This window comes from Nelusetta ayraudi, unplaced genomic scaffold (genome assembly GCF_046127955.1).
Source record: "Nelusetta ayraudi isolate G7.1 ecotype Tasmania unplaced genomic scaffold, CSIRO-AGI_Nayr_v1 ptg000190l, whole genome shotgun sequence".
Lineage (NCBI taxonomy): Eukaryota > Metazoa > Chordata > Actinopteri > Tetraodontiformes > Monacanthidae > Nelusetta > Nelusetta ayraudi.
In genome coordinates, this window is record NW_027466239.1 from 165,754 (window position 1) to 182,500 (window position 16,747).

General features: G+C 51.9%; 2 protein-coding genes across 2 annotated transcripts in view; one reads left to right on the forward strand and one right to left on the reverse strand.

Annotated features, from left to right (window-relative positions):
- Nucleotides 1-12,992, reverse strand: part of LOC142881297 (NLR family CARD domain-containing protein 3-like) — a 160,242-nt gene extending 147,250 nt beyond the window's left edge. The window contains exon 1 of the mRNA XM_076015484.1: nt 12,983-12,992. The gene's annotated coding sequence lies outside the window, so the exon portion shown is untranslated. The remainder of the gene's footprint in view (nt 1-12,982) is intronic.
- The window catches only part of paxip1 (PAX interacting (with transcription-activation domain) protein 1), a 16,133-nt gene continuing 1,464 nt past the window's right edge, over nt 2,079-16,747 (forward strand). The window contains exons 1-21 of the mRNA XM_076015470.1: nt 2,079-2,237; nt 3,759-3,893; nt 4,355-4,398; nt 4,498-4,561; nt 4,746-4,856; nt 5,190-5,265; nt 6,406-6,972; nt 7,282-7,382; nt 8,602-9,436; nt 9,602-9,696; nt 11,763-11,858; nt 12,272-12,409; nt 12,526-12,647; nt 12,722-12,906; nt 13,599-13,642; nt 14,288-14,349; nt 14,443-14,545; nt 14,780-14,948; nt 15,392-15,492; nt 16,004-16,138; nt 16,310-16,385. Of these exons, the coding sequence (XP_075871585.1) occupies nt 2,157-2,237; nt 3,759-3,893; nt 4,355-4,398; nt 4,498-4,561; nt 4,746-4,856; nt 5,190-5,265; nt 6,406-6,972; nt 7,282-7,382; nt 8,602-9,436; nt 9,602-9,696; nt 11,763-11,858; nt 12,272-12,409; nt 12,526-12,647; nt 12,722-12,906; nt 13,599-13,642; nt 14,288-14,349; nt 14,443-14,545; nt 14,780-14,948; nt 15,392-15,492; nt 16,004-16,138; nt 16,310-16,385 (3,340 nt within the window). The 5' untranslated portion in view covers nt 2,079-2,156. The remainder of the gene's footprint in view (nt 2,238-3,758; nt 3,894-4,354; nt 4,399-4,497; nt 4,562-4,745; nt 4,857-5,189; nt 5,266-6,405; nt 6,973-7,281; nt 7,383-8,601; nt 9,437-9,601; nt 9,697-11,762; nt 11,859-12,271; nt 12,410-12,525; nt 12,648-12,721; nt 12,907-13,598; nt 13,643-14,287; nt 14,350-14,442; nt 14,546-14,779; nt 14,949-15,391; nt 15,493-16,003; nt 16,139-16,309; nt 16,386-16,747) is intronic.

Genomic DNA, 16,747 nt, shown 5'->3' on the forward strand with positions numbered 1-16,747 from the left:
TAATGATTCACTTCTCTTAATGTATCTATGGTCTGTTCAGCTTTTATCAACATATAAGTAATACATCCAGCCAAATTTTACACACTGGACCTTTAAATAGAAAAAAAAAGAGCAAACAACTTGCAGGCTTGTGTGTTGTTGTCTTTGTGTTCCAGCCAATGATCAAGCATAATGTGTACATAATACTGGGCCAGATTCAGGCAAGAGAGGAAGTGCTATCTGGTGTGACATAATGATGACTCGGAATAATTTCCTTTATATATCAAATGTAATGATAAATTCACACGGGTCAATCTCTCGCATATCAAACTGTTGATTCTGCATTTAGAAGTCAGATTTGAACTCCGTGTATTGATTGTTCAGTTCTTGTTCACACACGCGATGATGATGATTTCCCCTTTTGCTGACTGTGCATGGTGAAAGTCCAGGGTGGACCCCCTCACCGCCACTTGGTGGCTGATGGATCAGCTCCAGCTCAGCCAGACAAGCAGTCATAGGGAAACCGAGGGGGTCAAAGTCACTTTTGTGTTGTTGGATTTCACTTGGAACAGTGCAGCAAACTACAACAACGTCTCCTCTGGTAGCTTTGTGTTCAGGTGGAGTGCTCACCTTGATTAACCATGAACCCAAACACACTCATCTAAACAGTGCTCATTTTACATGACATCAAAGTGACGCCTGGTGCGTGCAGTGAAAACACACTCACATCTGCAGAATGGAGCCCACTGGATGTGTGCAGTGGTGGCGCCTCCCATCATGCCCCTGGGCAATGAGAACAAGCAAACCAAACCAAAACCATTGTTTGGTTTCTAAACAGTAAAATACATCTCTGCATTTTTGGAAATATTGGACGTGTTTGAAATGAAGAATTAATTTTAATTTTCCAGTGATTCAATTCTATTCAGTTCTATTATTGTTACATATAACTTGAAATTTCAAAAGCTTGCGTACAAAAAGAAAGAAATGCAACTGCCATCATTAATTTGCATGGTGGACCATCTCATGAATGGAGCGTCACGAGTGTGCATGCAAATTACAGTGTAGTGCACAAAATGTACAAGACTCCAACACACCCACTTGTTATTGTGTCTAAAAAAAAAAAAGATGTTGTTTGAATTTTTGAGTTGTTCACTAATGTTACTGACCATCTTTAGTGTTATTAAGAAGCATTGTAAGTCAACAGGCACCGTTGTTCATGAAACACAGCTGTGACATCACCTTGGGAGATTCTGGAAGATTCTTCTGGGGCTTTTATGGATTTTGGAAAGCTTTATGAAAAATAAAGTCCATGATTTAGGACTATTCAGTGCAAAGAGTAGCCTTCAATGTACTCTGGGGGGGATTTTTTGTATGGATATTTTTGTAAATATATGTATTAGATTCGGCGCATCTTGGGTCTTGACGTTAAATGCGTTTACAACACTTAAACAAAGCGAAGCAGAGCACGCCAGGCCACCAGGGGGAGTCCTCCATGAGCCAGCCCCTCTTTAAAATAGAAGCAGGATGCTCCGCAGCCCCTCCGCAATGATATCGTACTACCACCACCTGCTGGCCTGGGGGTGTGGAGCAGGACAGCCAACAGATCGACAGTAAATTCCGTGGCTCGTCGCCGTTTTGCCCAAAACATCGACGCAGTTGTGTATCCAACGTCTTTCGGACCTTTCCTAAAAAACAAACAAACAAACAAAAAAAACATCGATCATACTTCGATCAAACACAAAGTTGTCTGAATCCTTCGGAGTGCTGTGTAAAGTGTACTTGTTGACTGTCAATAAAGAGTTTACAAAAAAAAAACCGTGTTGGAAGAGACCAGTGCTCGGATTGTAGGGGGATTCCAAGTCTGCTGCCGAATAATGTTTACAATTCTGCGCGTATTTTAATGGAAAATGTTAATACGTGTACTGTGTACTGAGCTGTGTTTGTTTGCAATAGTCGTGGAATGACGATTAAATGACAAATAAGTCAATAAAGCACAGACATATGAAACACGCGACCCCTCGGTTTCCCCCACAATGTCTCCGCGGTTTGGCGCTCTCACAGGGCAAAGCAAAGCAAAGCAAAGCGAGCGGAACTGTCACTCTTGTTGTTATTTCACATCTACGATTATATCGCTAAACTCGTGCGTGCTTTGAACCCCGTCGCTCTGATGTTCAGCCATGACTCAGGAGGAGCTGAAGGTCGCAGATGAGCTGTTCAAAGACATCAAGTTCTACGTGGTGGGGGACGTTGAGCAGAAGGTGAGCTAGCTGCGAGCTAACTGGCTAACTCGCTCTAATCTGCCGCCGCCGCTGCACTGCAAGAGCCCCAAGAGCTCTGGGGGAGACTTTGTAAGTCGTACAGTTGTTGCCACCACAACTGCACCGGTGTGGAGTTCATGGTCACGACGTCCTACCGCAGTGCAGGGTCGTGTGTTGGAACACACTGACGGTTGCCCCCTGTCAGTTCACACGGTGTTCAGACGGTCTGACTCGGTTCGCTTTGACTGACTCGGTTCACTTGACTCGTGTTCTTTTGATATGCTGCACTGCACTGCTTCAAGCCAAGGTCTTTTATACACCTTATAGTGAGCTCGCGAAGTTGTAATGAGAACTGCTACAAGTACTTCAAGACTTCTGCGCATTGTTCATTTGTACCAAACCGATAGAACCAAATTGGGGGGTGGGGGGACACGGACTACGCTGTTGCAGCACTAAAAAACAAAATTACAAATTAACTGTACAGTGGTTACTAAAAGACTCGAGTCCATCTTTGTACAACAAACAACCAAAGACAGTCAGGTGGTGCAGAGGCAGCAGGGAGAAGCGAGAAGATTTCTAAACCATCAGTCCAGGAAAGAATCCAGAAGGCTCTAGAACAGGGGTCCCCAACCTTTTCTGCACTGAGAGCCGCTTCATGGTTCCTGAGCCGTATGAAGGGCTACCAGTTGGCTAGATTCTCCTGAAATAACAAACTCTCTGAGTTATATATCATTATTATTAATGATACTCTTCTATGTGAAGACACTTATCGAGCTCGTGAGTTCCTGCTCTAGAAAGAGTTCCAGAGGGTAACTCAGAAGTTACTTAGTTACTCGCTAGTTACCTAGCAGGCTAGAGTTCTAGAGGGTAACTCAACAGTTACTTAGTTACTCGCTAGTAACCTAGCAGGCTAGAGTTCTAGAGGGTAACTCAGAAGTTACTTAGTTACTCACTAGTTACCTAGCGAGTAACTCAGAAGTTACTTAGTTACTCGCTAGTTACCGAGCAGGCTAGAGTTCTAAAAGGCGATGATGGTGGAAGGATCTCCTCAAGCTTCCTTCAGACAATGCAGCTGTCTCGGTCTCTAGGAGGAGACGCTCCACTGTCTGTCCAGTGTGGTGGAGAGGGTGGTCCTGGTGGTCCATGATGATGATGATGATGGACACCATTGTGTGGTGGATCAGAAGAAGAATAAAACTAGATAAAATCAAAGGCAGGCTCCTTCCTTGTTGTTCTCAGTCAGTGCGAGGACACCAGTGAGTCCCAGATGCCCAGCAAACTGCTTTCACAGTGTGTGTCAGTCTCTGCAGTGCAAGTCATCAGCTGCCTCTTCCCACTGATGGAGCTGATGACTTGTTTCCAGTATAATGCAACCACTCTTCCCGCATCAATCATCTTCCACTGCGGTGTTGTTCTTTGGGTTGTCTATGGAATAGACGGTGCTTCACCTAAGTGTTGCCAGTCCTACTCCACAGCTGGAAGCCCATAGAGTCAGACTGACTACCCTCACCCTGCCTGCAGGTGATCGAGCTGCTGAAGACGGGGAGGGGGAAGGAGGTGTCCTACAATGCCCTGGCCACTCACATCATCGCCGAGGATGGAGACAACCCTGAGGTTGGAGAATCCAGAGAGGTCTTCGACCTGCCGGTCATCAAGGTAGCACAGTCCACACTCACACTGATGGTCCTTCTCCTGTCCTGGTTTAGTCTTCAAAGTCCAGCTCTATCTTATAGCGCTGTGCACCTAATGAACGCAGTGAAGGTCGTATTGATTCCGGCGACGGCTGAGTGTCCGTCACAGTTTATTGCAAAATGAAAGGGACATTTGTAAAAGTACCACAAAGTACCATTGTGATTTGAAGGTGTTTCTGTTGAACAATGTGAAGATCATAAGCTGTAATAGATTTGACCAGAATAAATCATATATATATGTAAGATATGACCAACGGAGAGTAAAAAGTGAGAGTAGCTGCTGGCTAAAGCTACTGTAGCTACGAGTCAACAGGTGACAGCGAACGGGTTGCAGTTCCTTCTTCGTCTTCTTCTTCTCCTTCTCCTTTCAAGCTGGACTGAAGTGAAACTACATGGCATTCACTACTTGTTCTTCTTCTGTTGCAGCCATCATGGGTCATCCTGTCTGTCAGGTGTGGAGACCTCTTGCCGTATCCTTTCCAAGAGTTGCTCGCTCGGTTGCTCGGTTGCTTGGTTTCTAATGTCTTGCACCCAGATGATGCAGGTTCTTCTCTTTAACGATGCTCCAGTGTGACTGGATTCTCTCCAGAGTCAGGACAGATATTCTTTGGTGTCAACGCTTGTTTCACTGGGGTGAGTCTGTCTGTCTGTCTGTCTGTCTGTCTGTCTGTCTGTCTGTCTGTGTGTTTGTGGATTAATGTCATCATGCGTGCATATGAATATATAGATCATGTGAAACTAGTTCAAATGAAGGTAGTGAAAGATTGGTTCATTGATTGGTTCATTGATTGATTGGTTCTGTGTCGTCTGTGTCCAGCTCCAGGATGACCTCACTGCATTCTGGGCTTACGTCACCTTTTATGGAGGAAAATGTCAACTGCATCTCAACAAAAAGGTGACTCACCTGGTGGTGAAGGAAGCGAGAGGGGTAAGTGTGTGTGTGTGTGTGTGTGTGTGTGTGTGTGTGTGTGTGTGTGTGTGTGTGTGTGTGTGTGTGTGTGTGTGTGTGTGTGTGTGTGTGTGTGTGTGTGTGTGTGTGATTGATTTTCAAACTAATGCAAATGGTGCCCTGCCCGTTTGTCAGAGGTCAAAGGTCAGAGTGGATGAAATGTAGGTCTCGATGAGACGAACTCGTGTGTTTTTGTCTCATGTCTCTGCGGCCCTCCGAGTGGGTTCAGGGAGTTCTGCCTCCTTAGGGGGGGCGCTAGAGAGCAGGGTTTACCAACTGTGCCACTGAGTCTCGTTGCCTTCATCCCTCCAGGCCAAGTTTGAGTACGCGCTCAAGTGCCCTGGGATCAAGATCGTCACACCTGACTGGATCACAGACTCTGTCCAAGGTGAGGACCCTCCTCCAATCAGGTCACAGAACTGCAACCCTCGCTGGCCGCGCTTCCACCACCGCTCTTATTGCCATGTTTGGGTTCTGGCACAGCGCTCGGGGGTCGTGGAAACACAGCTGGTGTCAACCTTGGGTGTCATCTGCAGCGCTGGTTGGACCCAGAAAGACACTTTTCTTCTAGGTTGAAATCATTTCACTCATTAGAACCTTTGCGGCTGCAATCATTCAATGAATGGCGATTAATCTAAGAATCAATGTTTTTTCCTACTCTTGGTAGAGATGCGATGTCACACAGTGTCAGTGCAATTCACAGTGTAAATATGTCGCAGTGACGTGTGTGTGTTGCGCCAAGTTTCCATTTCATTGTGTGGTCGCCTTTAATGTCAGCGGTCATTTCCGTTGTCAACTTGCTCTCGTTCGGGCGAGAAGGTGCGACAGTTTGATTCATTTTTATTCAAACAAAGTCTCGCAGTTTCTTTCCGACTTTAAGCCGACACAAATTGGAATTGAAGAGTCTGTTTTTGGTTTTAGCAGCGTCAGCAGGCGTGAGATGAAATACAAGGTCGGGGTCAAACCACCTGATATTTATCAAACTGCGTTTTTAAGTGCCAGCCGTTTGTCCCTTCCACTCACCCGTAGTCGGGTCCTCCAACTGCAGCCCTCTCCACTGCAGGTAGACGCTGAAGACATCACACATATGAGCAAGATGTACTGTATGTCATGATGCCGCAAAGACAAACACCTGTTTGAAGAATTTCAATATAAAAGCTGTTCGAGTGGTTTCACACTTTTATCGTCCGCTCCATAATTCCTTGTGTGTTCGTCCGTAGTTTTGATGCCTTCAGTGACAAACTGCAATACCAAGAGTAACACACACGCTGATGAACTCTAAAGCAGCGGCTGAGTCTCTCAAACACACCAGAACATACAAGGCATCATTTTAATCACATTTTAAATGTGAGAGTTGAACGTGGCGTCAATGAAAACCACCCAGATTGGAATCTGTGTGCATTTTTTTTCAGTGGTTGTACGTTCATTCGGGACCTTTTCCACTCGCTTTGTTCTCCGTCTTTCTCTGTTGGTCGCCGTTTGAATTGAACCTGATCTTTTTGTTTTTGTCGCCCTTTTATTTTGAAAGGCAAGCGGCGTAAAGACGAAGCTCTGTACCACCCCAGACTCGTGTACACGCAGCCGGAGGAGGACGAGTTCAGCGAGTCCGAGTCGTACGAGCGTCGGTCCCGCTCGGACGGAAGCTTCAGTCCGCAGCAGTCTCACGCCTCCAGCGCCGCCTCGTCCGCTGAAGAGTCCAGCCCCCGGCGGCGCCCGGGACCCAAGAAACTCAAATCCGTGTCTCGCAAATCCCCCCAGAAGCAGCAGCAGCAGCAGCAGCAGCAGCAGCAGAGCAGCGAGCGCATGTTTGACGACTCGGACGACGACTCGTCCACAGAGAAGGAGGGCTCCAACTTGAACTGGACGCCGGCGGAGGTGGCCACGCCCACTCTGTCCGTGCAGAGCGGCCTCGGCCGCAGGCCGCCGGCGGGGGTGTCGGCCTGCGGCAAAGAGCCGGTGAGCGGCGGCGCTCTGATCAACCTGTGCACCACCGTCCCTCCCGGACCTCCCGGACCTCCCGGACCTCCTGGAGGTGCACGGGCGCTTCCTGCAGAGGTGGGCTCGGCCTCTGCCGGCGGTCACGCCGCGCAGGAAGGTGAGTGCGGCAGAGAAATTCCACGGAGAACCTTCCAGAAGAAGTTGTTTGGTGATTGTGGAGTTGTCATGTTGACTTGGGAGAGGACCTCAGACCTTTGCAGGAGATGTCAGGAAGCCAAGCTAGCCAAGCTTAGAAGCCACCTACAGTTGATTATGTTGACCAGTGAGGTCACCAGATGCTAAGAGACTGAAGTCGAAGAGGTTCTTTCAGGTGTGGCCTCCATGGACCAGTGTGGGCCAGTGATGCCCTGAGCACTGGCAGTTGGAGCTCAGCAGCATCATGGTTTCATCTCCTCTCTGCTTCTAGGGGCGTCGCTTCCAGAGAACATTCCCGGGTGGTGCCCGACTCCAAGGAACCTTCACGCCATCAACAACACCGACCTGCAGCCAGCCACCCGCCGTGTCAATGTAGGACATCAGACATGCTACTCTGTGTGTGTGTGTGTGTGTGTGTGTGTGTGTGTGTGTGTGTGTGTGTGTGTGTGTGTGTGTGTGTGTGTGTGTGTGTGTGTGTGTGTGTGTGTGTGTGTGTGTGTGTGTGTGTGTGTGTGTGACTGCAGCAAGGTTCTGCAGTGTTGGGAGCTCTGGAGGAGATCCCAGCAGGAGAAGCTCTGGTGGTGACCTGAGCTCACTGCGGCAGCACCATGGAGCTCCATTTGCCAATGAGAGCAGTTCAACCTCAGCACATGTGACACAGACAGGGGGAGTGTGGAGTTGCGGTGGTTGCTGGTGGGTCGGCGACCACAGAACCTCTGCTGATTCCATCATGGAACCATGACCACTGCTTGTAAGGAGGATAGAATGAGCATAGTTTCAGTCAAATGCATGAGCAGTAATCCAAATGAATGGTTGAGTGATGCTCAGCACTGTCCAGGTTTGTGCTCGCAGGCCACTGTAGTTCCCGTGACGTGTTTCCTCAGAGTATTTGTGTGTTCTCCTCGTCACTAACGCACCTCCGTCCTGTCTCCTGTCTCCTCCCTCCTGTCTCCTCTCTCCTCTCTCCTGTCTCCTGTCTCCTGTCTCCTCCCTCCTCCCTCCTGTCTCCTGTCTCCTCCCTCCACCCTCCTCCCTCCTCCCTCCTGGCTCCTCCCTCCCCCCTCCTGTCTCCTGTCTCCTCCCTCCTGTCTCCTCCCTCCTCCCTCCTCCCTCCTCCCTCCTGTCTCCTGTCTCCTCCCTCCTCCCTCCTGTCTCCTCCCTCCTGTCTCCTGTATCCTCCCTCCTCCCTCCTGTCTCCTCCCTACTCCCTCCTCCCTCCTGTCTCCTGTCTCCTGTCTCCTCCCTCCTCCCTCCTGTCTCCTCCCTCCTGTCTCCTGTATCCTCCCTCCTCCCTCCTGTCTCCTCCCTCCTCCCTCCTGTCTCCTCCCTCCTGTCTCCTGTCTCCTGTCTCCTGTCTCCTGTCTCCTCCCTCCTGTCTCCTGTCTCCTCCCTCCTGTCTCCTGTCTCCTCCCTCCTGTCTCCTCCCTCCTCCCTCCTGTCTCCTCACTCCTGTCTCCTGTATCCTCCCTCCTCCCTCCTGTCTCCTCCCTACTCCCTCCTCCCTCCTCCCTCCTCCCTCCTGTCTCCTCCCTCCTGTCTCCTGTCTCCTGTCTCCTCCCTCCTCCCTCCTGTCTCCTGTCTCCTGTCGCAGGTCGTGCAGAATCTGGTGACCAACCAGACCAGACCGGCTGAACACCAGACCAATCAGAGCCACGCCCAGAACCTCAACGCTCCAAGCGCTCTGGTCCTGAACCAGCCCAGAGTGGTTTGTCCAACTCGCATCCCGGAGCAGCAGCAGCAGCAGTCGTACCAGCAACACCCGAACCTGCCACAGCAGCAGCCGCCGCATCCCATCATCCAGCTGCAGCACCAGCACCAGATGATTCAGCTGCACCACAAGCAACAGCAGCAAGCACCGCTGCCACAGCCTGGCTTCGTGCAGGTGGCGCAGCAGGCGCAGCAGCAGCAGCGGCAAATCACCCAGCAGCAGCAGCAGCAGATCTTTACGCAGCAGCAGCAGCAACAGCAACAGCAACAGCAACAGCAGCAACAGCAACAGCAACAGCAGCAGCAGCAGCAGCAGAGCGTCTTCTCTCTGCAGCTGGGGAGCCCACAGCTCATCCAGCCGGGGCTGCAGCAGCTGCACCAGCAACATGCGTTGCAGCAGCAGCTTCAGCAGCTTCAGCAGCAACAGCGCATGCAGATGTTACAGCAGCAGCAGCAAAACCAGCAGCAGCAGCAGCAGCAGCAGCACCCGCTGCACCTGCAGCAGCAGCAGCAGCATTTCCTGCAGCAGCAGCAGCAGCAGCAGATGATGCAGCAGCAGCAGCAGCAGCAGCAGCAGCAGCAGTTGCTGCAGAGTCAGCAGCCTCTTCAGCACGACAACCAGCCACCTGGGCCGCACAAGCAGCAGAACAAACTGCAGCCTCCAGTGCAGGAAGCTCCACCCCTCTCGCAGCTCTTTGGACACCTTCCTGGCCAGGACAGTAAGTAGCCAATCACAGAGAAGCACAGGGCTGATATCTCTGGCTCCATGTGTGATTGTCATCATGGTTAAAAAGCTGAAGATGCAGCTGGTGTGGCTGGAGCTGCACCCCCACTGGAGACTCCTCCAGGTCGGTCCTGAGTGTCTTCTTCTGCCTCCTCCACAGTTCCACAGGACGGCTTCCTGCTGGGCTGCGTCTTCGCTGTGGCCGACTACCCAGAGCAGATGGCTGACAAACACCTGCTGGCCACCTGGAAGCGGGTAAGTGTGTGTGAAGATGAAGATGAAGATGAAGGAGAAGGAGAGGGAAATGGAGATGGAGATGGAGATGGAGAAGGAGAAGGAGAAGGAGAAGATGAAGATGAAGGAGAAGGAGAAGGAGAAGATGAAGGAGAAGACGAAGGACGCAGAGGTTCTTCCTCTCACCCGTGTGGTACTGTGGGATCCAGGGCAGTGGTGTCAAACTCATTTTGGTTCAGGGGCCACACGGAGGAAAGTCTCTTCCCCAGCGGGCCGGACCGCTAACATCATGGCGCGGTGACAATCACGACAAAATAATGACTTCCAGTTGTCCGTGTTCTTTGAGCACTCTGCTCTGTTGCCAACTCCTCAGTGAGGAAAGTCACTATTGGCTGTCCTGAAAGTCGCTAGAAGTCGCTAAATGATGTTGTTGTCTTATTTGCATAATTGACAATTTGCGCTTGATCGCAACGTAACGACACCAGGAAAAGTCGCTAGATTTGTCGCTATTCGCTTTTTATAATAAGAAAAAAGTCGCTATGGGGAGAACAGCAACTTTTTGGGGGGAGAAAGTCGCCAAGTTGGCAACACTGCTCTGCATCAGCTTTGTCTGTTTAGACAGAGATATTGTGGGGCAGTGAGGGCAGCCAATAGGAGGCGTTCTGAGGCATTGAGGGCAGCCAATAGGAGGTGTTCTGGGGTAATGAGAGTAGCCAATAGGAGGCGTTCTGGGGTAATGAGAGTAGCCAATAGGAGGCATTCTGAGGCAATGATGGCAGCCAATAGGAGGCGTTCTGGGGCAGTGATGGCAGCCAATAGGAGGCGTTCTGAGGCAATGATGGCAGCCAATAGGAGGCGTTCTGGGGCAATGAGAGTAGCCAATAGGAGGCGTTCTGAGGCAATGAGGGCAGCGAATTGGAGGCGTTCTGGGGTAATGAGAGTAGCCAATAGGAGGCGTTCTGAGGCAATGGTGGCAGCCAATAGGAGGCGTTCTGGGGCAGTGATGGCAGCCAATAGGAGGCGTTCTGAGGCAATGAGGGCAGCGAATTGGAGGCGTTCTGGGGTAATGAGAGTAGCCAATAGGAGGCATTCTGAGGCAATGATGGCAGCCAATAGGAGGCGTTCTGGGGCAGTGATGGCAGCCAATAGGAGGCGTTCTGAGGCAATGAGAGTAGCCAATAGGAGGCGTTCTGAGGCAATGATGGCAGCCAATAGATGGCAGCCAATAGGAGGCGTTCTGAGGCAATGGTGGCAGCCAATAGGAGGCGTTCTGAGGCAATGGTGGCAGCCAATAGGAGGCGTTCTGGGGCAGTGAGAGTACCAATAGGAGGCGTTCTGGGGCAATGGTGGCAGCCAATAGGAGGCGTGAGTGGCTGTACTTGTGCCGCTTTGCTCAGCCCCAGTATTGAGTTTGTTTGCGAAGCAGAAACGATATTGCGACACCAAGTGGACACATTTAGAACAGCACTTTCTTTCATTGAAATATTGCAGTTTTTATATTTTTGCAAAATCATCTCGGGGGGGGGCGGCAGAAAACTGTTTGCTGGCCTGATCCGGCCCGCGGGCCGTATGTTTGACACCCCTGGTCTAGAGAGACCTGGATGGACGGCTGTCAGTGGTCGTGACAAACATCAAGGTCTCCTCCATTCAGTCCTCTGCTCTCCATGGTTGCCATCACTTCGCTGCTGCTGCTGCTGCTGCTGGTGGTGGTGGTGGTGGTGGTGGTGGTGGTTCACGACCAGCGTCAAACTCCTCACCTGCAGCCCAGGTGTTGATGTGCACTCCATCTGCCGCTCTCTGATTGGCCGAGCAGGCGGACCTGATCAGAGCAGAGCAGCAACCTGAGGGCTTCCTGCAGCCTCCTTCAACCTTCCTCAGTCCTGCTCCTCCTCCTGCTCCTCCTGCTCCTCCTCCTCCTCCTGACGGATGACGAGCTGTGCAGGCGTGTCAGGATCCGCTGAGATCGTCACGCTCGTACCAGCTGGACACGCGTGTGTCTGGCATGTGCAGCCGCGAGACGCCAGGACTTTCTCCTCTACTGCCCACTGCTGTGTCTGGAATGAATCCTCTCTCATTGGCTTCCTCAGGTCATCCACGCCTGCGGGGGCGCTGTGGACTCCAGCGTCTCCAGCCACTGCACCCACCTGCTGTGTGAGAGTCAAGTCAGCAACTTGTATGTCCAGGTAGGTGCACCAGCAGCAGCAAGCCTTCTCACACCTCCACACTGTCTCCGTCCTGGAGATCTGAATGAAGGGCCTGGTCCGCTCAGATCCCACTCAAGGGGGCGCTAAGCTAAGCTAAGCTAATAGGCTGACGTGCCCGCCCGCTGTGGAGAGCGGTCCAGTTCAGCCCAGGAGTTTGGTCCACAGCAGCTTCCTGAGAAGATCAGAGACGATGCAGCGGCTGGCCAGACCAGGCCGTGGGGCAACCCGCGGCCCGGGGGCCATATGCGGCCCGTGAAGCTTTTCCGGGCCGAACTCGCAGAGACGATATGAATTAAAGGACTCCTGCTAGCCCAGATGTTTGCTCCTCCTTCCTGCCGTGGAACCCATCGTGTCTTTGCTCCTTTGTTCCGTGCGTCCTTGTGTTCCCCAAGGCTCTCAGAGAGGGCAAACGCTGTGTGACGGCCCACTGGCTCAACACCGTGCTGAAGAGGAAGGTCATGGTTCCGCCTCACAGGACCCTGCACGTCCCCTTTGCCTTCCCGCCGGGAGCAAAGCCTTGCTCGCATCACGTAGGTCCACCTTGGAGAACCTTCAGGGAAACCTCAGGAGAACCTGTGGATTCCTAACCACTGAGCCGTTGTTCTCGATCTTCTGCTTTTGCGGTCGTCGTCTCGCCGTCCCTCAGATCATATCGGTCACAGGGTTTGTGGACGAGGACCGGGACGACCTGAAGCTGATGGCCTACCTGACTGGCGCCCGGTACACCGGATACCTGTGCAGGAGCAACACGGTTCTCATCTGCAAACAGTAAGCCGTCGGTCCCCGGACCAGAGCCCCGCCCCGCGGTCCGACTCGTGGTCACGCGGTCCGTGTCTCCTCAGGTCGGTGGGGCTTAAGTACGAGAAGGCCAAGGAGTGGAAGATCCCCTGCGTCAACGCCCAGTGGCTGTGCGACATCCTGCTGGGGAACTTTGACGCGCTGAGGCAGATCCAGCACAGCAGATACTCGGTCTTCACGCACCCGGAACCACTGGCGCCCAACCCCCAGCTGGTCCACAATCTCCTGGGTAGGTACCGCCAAGTTGCAAAGCTGGGTTTTAGCATGGCCCGCTTGCAGTCTGCCTCGTCATCCCACACTGGGACTGTGTCTCAGCTCAGGCTCTGCATCCTTGGAAGGCTGCAGTTGAAGGCCAGTTGAAGGTCACAGCACTGCGCGAAAGTTCGACCCAATTCCCAGTAGTCAGAAGGACGCTCCAAATGCGCACTACTGTTAGCACCAAGGCTTCACCACTACTGTCCTTCGCCTCCTTCTGTATCCCAGGATGCTTTGCGTGCTGCTGCAAAGCATCCTGGGATCCTGGGAAGTCGGCTGAAATTAGCGCCATCGACTGGCAAAGACACTGCGTCGCATCAAATATTCAGTTTTTAACGCAGGGTTTTTACTCATTTGAACATCCAACGCCAACCAACGGTTAGCTTGATGCTATCAAGCTAACCGTTTTCTATGGCCATATTTGGGATTGGTGCAGTTCTAGAGGTCATGGACATAACATAACAATGATGCATGTATCATCATTGTCATATGTTTGCGTGTCAGTTTGTGACATTGCCTCACACACACACACACACACAGTGGCAGAATGCAGTAGGCTGTCAAAGTACTCCAGTTTTATCCAACGTGTGTATTTTCCTAATATGTAAATGAATGCCGTCGATGGTTTGGAAGGAAATGAAACTGAGTGGTTGTTCTGTTGTGTAGCTGCCTGGAAGATGCCAATCAAAGTCCATCCTGATGCTCTGGCGGTGAGTTTGATTCCTCACACACACACACACACACACACAACCGCTGTCTTCCTTCTCTGGCGACAGTCACTGCTGCCTCTTGGCCTGGACCTGCAGAACCTGCACTGCTTTTCCCGTCCAACGTCAGTTCTCACGTCACTGTGACTCGCGTGAAGGAGCGGGCGAGGCTCCTCAGCCAGCAGATGTGATGAAGCAGATCTTCTCCTGGACCACGGCCTAGTAGCAGCAGTAGCTGCTGTAGCAGTAGCAGTAGCAGTACTACTAGTACTAGTACTAGTAGTACTAGTAGTAGGAGAAAACCAGCTAACCCTCCACACTAAACAAGGCGCCAGAGTGTTCAGGAAAAACTGCCCTGTAGGAGGAAACCAGGAGCAGATCTGGACTGCAGGGGGCGCCCTTCTGCTTTGACCCGTTGGGAGTGAGGAGGAAATAACCAACTGTCATCATAGAAATAATAAATGTCTAAGTCAGTGGTGGAGGTTAGGGTTGGGTTAGGATCTAAAAAAAAGACTGACATTCATTATGGGCTCAGAGATTAATTAATCGTGTGTGTGTGTGTGTGTGTGTGTGTGTGTGTGTGTGTGTGTGTGTGTGTGTGTGTGTGTGTGTGTGTGTGTGTGTGTGTGTGTGTGTGTGTGTGTGTAGAACCTCCTCCAGAAGCAGAAGATGATGGACCAGAACAACCAGCCTGAGAACAAGAAGGCCAGGTCAGTAGGTCTGCTGGGCTCCTGCTGGGCCTCAGTGTGTGGCTTCAAGCTTCTTCATCTTCATCTTCTCCTCCTGGTGGTGGTGGTGAGCAGAATGGACGGGACACTGTCTCCTGTCAAGAAAGGCCGTCCAGAGTCTGTTCCTCGGGTCATGTTCACAGGCTTTGAGCCCATGGAGGTCCAGCATTACACTAAGGTGAGTGTGGACCAACTCCAACCACTGCTGTGTTCTAGATGATCCTCAGCAGATAGGTCTCGGTCATGTATTGGATGTCTTCAGTGTGAGTCTGCAGTGGAGAGAGTAGTCAAGGTGTGTGTGTGTGTGTGTGTGTGTGTGTGTGTGTGTGTGTGTGTGTGTGTGTGTGTGTGTGTGTGTGTGTGTGTGTGTGTGTGTGTGTGTGTGTGTGTGTGTGTGTGTGTGTGTGGGCAGAAGCTCCAGGCTCTCGGGGGGGAGGTGGCAGAGGTCACCCAGAAGGTCACCCACCTGATCGCCAGGAAGGTGACCCGCACCGTCAAGTTCCTCACCGCCGTGTCTGTGGCCAAGCACATCGTCAAGCCAGAGTGGCTGGAGGACAGCTGGAAGAGCCACAAGTTCATAGGTCAGTGGGGGGGGGGGGGGGGGGTTGTCTGGGCTCAGTGCACATCCATCCATCCATCCATCCATCTCTTCATCCATCCTTCCATCTGTGGCTTATCTGGAGTGAGTCCTGGCTCTTCCTCAGGGTCTCCTCCTGGTGGGACCTGCCTGGACCTCCTCTCCAGGGAGGCGTCCAGGAGGCACCTCAAACAGATGCCTCCTGGACGCCTCCTCAGCTGGCTCCTCTCCATGTGGAGGAGCAGCGGCTCTACTAGAACCTCCTCAGCCTGACCTCCTCATCCTGACCTCCTCATTCTGTCCCTCAGGGTGCCTCCGCTCAACCATAAATGCTAAGAACAGGCTACGCTGAAACTCACTGTGTGTGTGTGTGTGTGTGTGTGTGTGTGTGTGTGTGTGTGTGTGTGTGTGTGTGTGTGTGTGTGTGTGTGTGTGTGTGTGTGGCAGAGGAGCAGAGCTACACCCTGCAGGACGCCGAGGCCGAGGTCTTGTTCGGCTTCACCCTGGAGGAGTCTCTGAGGAGAGCCAGCGCGTCGCTGCTCTTCAAGGTATCTTCTCAACTCTTCACATGTGACGAGATGTACGCGGACCAGGGGTCAAACTCCTGTTTAGTCCCTGCTGAGGAACATCTGGTCCCGGGCGAGCAGTGAGGTCACGGTGTGGTCGTCTTTGTCTTCCTGCAACACCGAGGGCGGCCAATAGGAGGCGTGGCAATAGTTTGGGTTGAAACCCACTGCTTGTTGTCCTGAGCAGAGACGCTATGGCGACATCCAGTGGACACAATTAGAACCGCAGTTTCATGGAATTGGAAAAACTGCAGCTGATTTTAAATATTTCATTTAAAAAAAAAAAAACATCTGGCGGGCCAGAAAAACCACCGTCCGGGGTCCTGACCTGGCCCGCGGGCCATACGTTTGACAACCTGACGTAGATGTTTCTTTTAGTTGAAGGTTTGTTTGAGCTTTGTGGCGTCGCTGCTTTGAACGCTGATGACTGATTCCCTCTGAGTGTCCCGGTCTCTGACTGGCCTTTGCCTCCGTTGTCATGTGATCTGCCCAGGGGAAGTACTTCTACCTGACCCCTGGCATCTGCCCCAGCCTCGGCACCATGAAGAGCATTGTGGAGAGCGCCGGAGGGAAGCTGCTGGCCAAGCAGCCCACCTACAGGAAGATGGTGGAGCACAAGCAGAACAAGGTTCCTCCTCCAGCAGCGGCAGCTTCTCAATGCTCCCCCCCCCCCCCCCCCCACACACACACACACACACCACAGGATCTCGCAGTGTTTGTTTGGGAATTCTGGGAAAAAACTGGGTCAAACTGTCTCCTCTTCTCTGCCAACTGAAACCCATCTGGGCTGTTGTTGCAGGACCTTCCCGAGATCATCGTGATCTCCTGCGAGAACGACCTTCACCTCTGCAGGGAGTACTTCTCCAAGAACATTGGTACGCCACTTATTATGGGATGCCTGCTTGATGCTGCTTTCCCTCCCTCCTCTCTCACCTTGTCGTTCGTTCCTTACCGGGCTTTGGGTTCCGAACTCGTTTGATTCCTCTGACCAATCAGAGTGATGTTTGGCACCGCAAACTTTATTCGCTGAACACATTGATGGGTGTGTTTGGAAAAATTTAATTAGACCGTAGTTTAGTAGTTTACTGGCTTGTGATTTCAAGCATGGTCAATATTCACTTCGTCCACCAGGGGGTTTTGGGCTTGTGTGTGTGTGTGTGTGTGTGTGTGTGTGTGTGTGTGTGTGTGTGTGTGTGTGTGTGTGTGTGTGTGTGTGTGTGTGTGTGTGTGTGTGTGT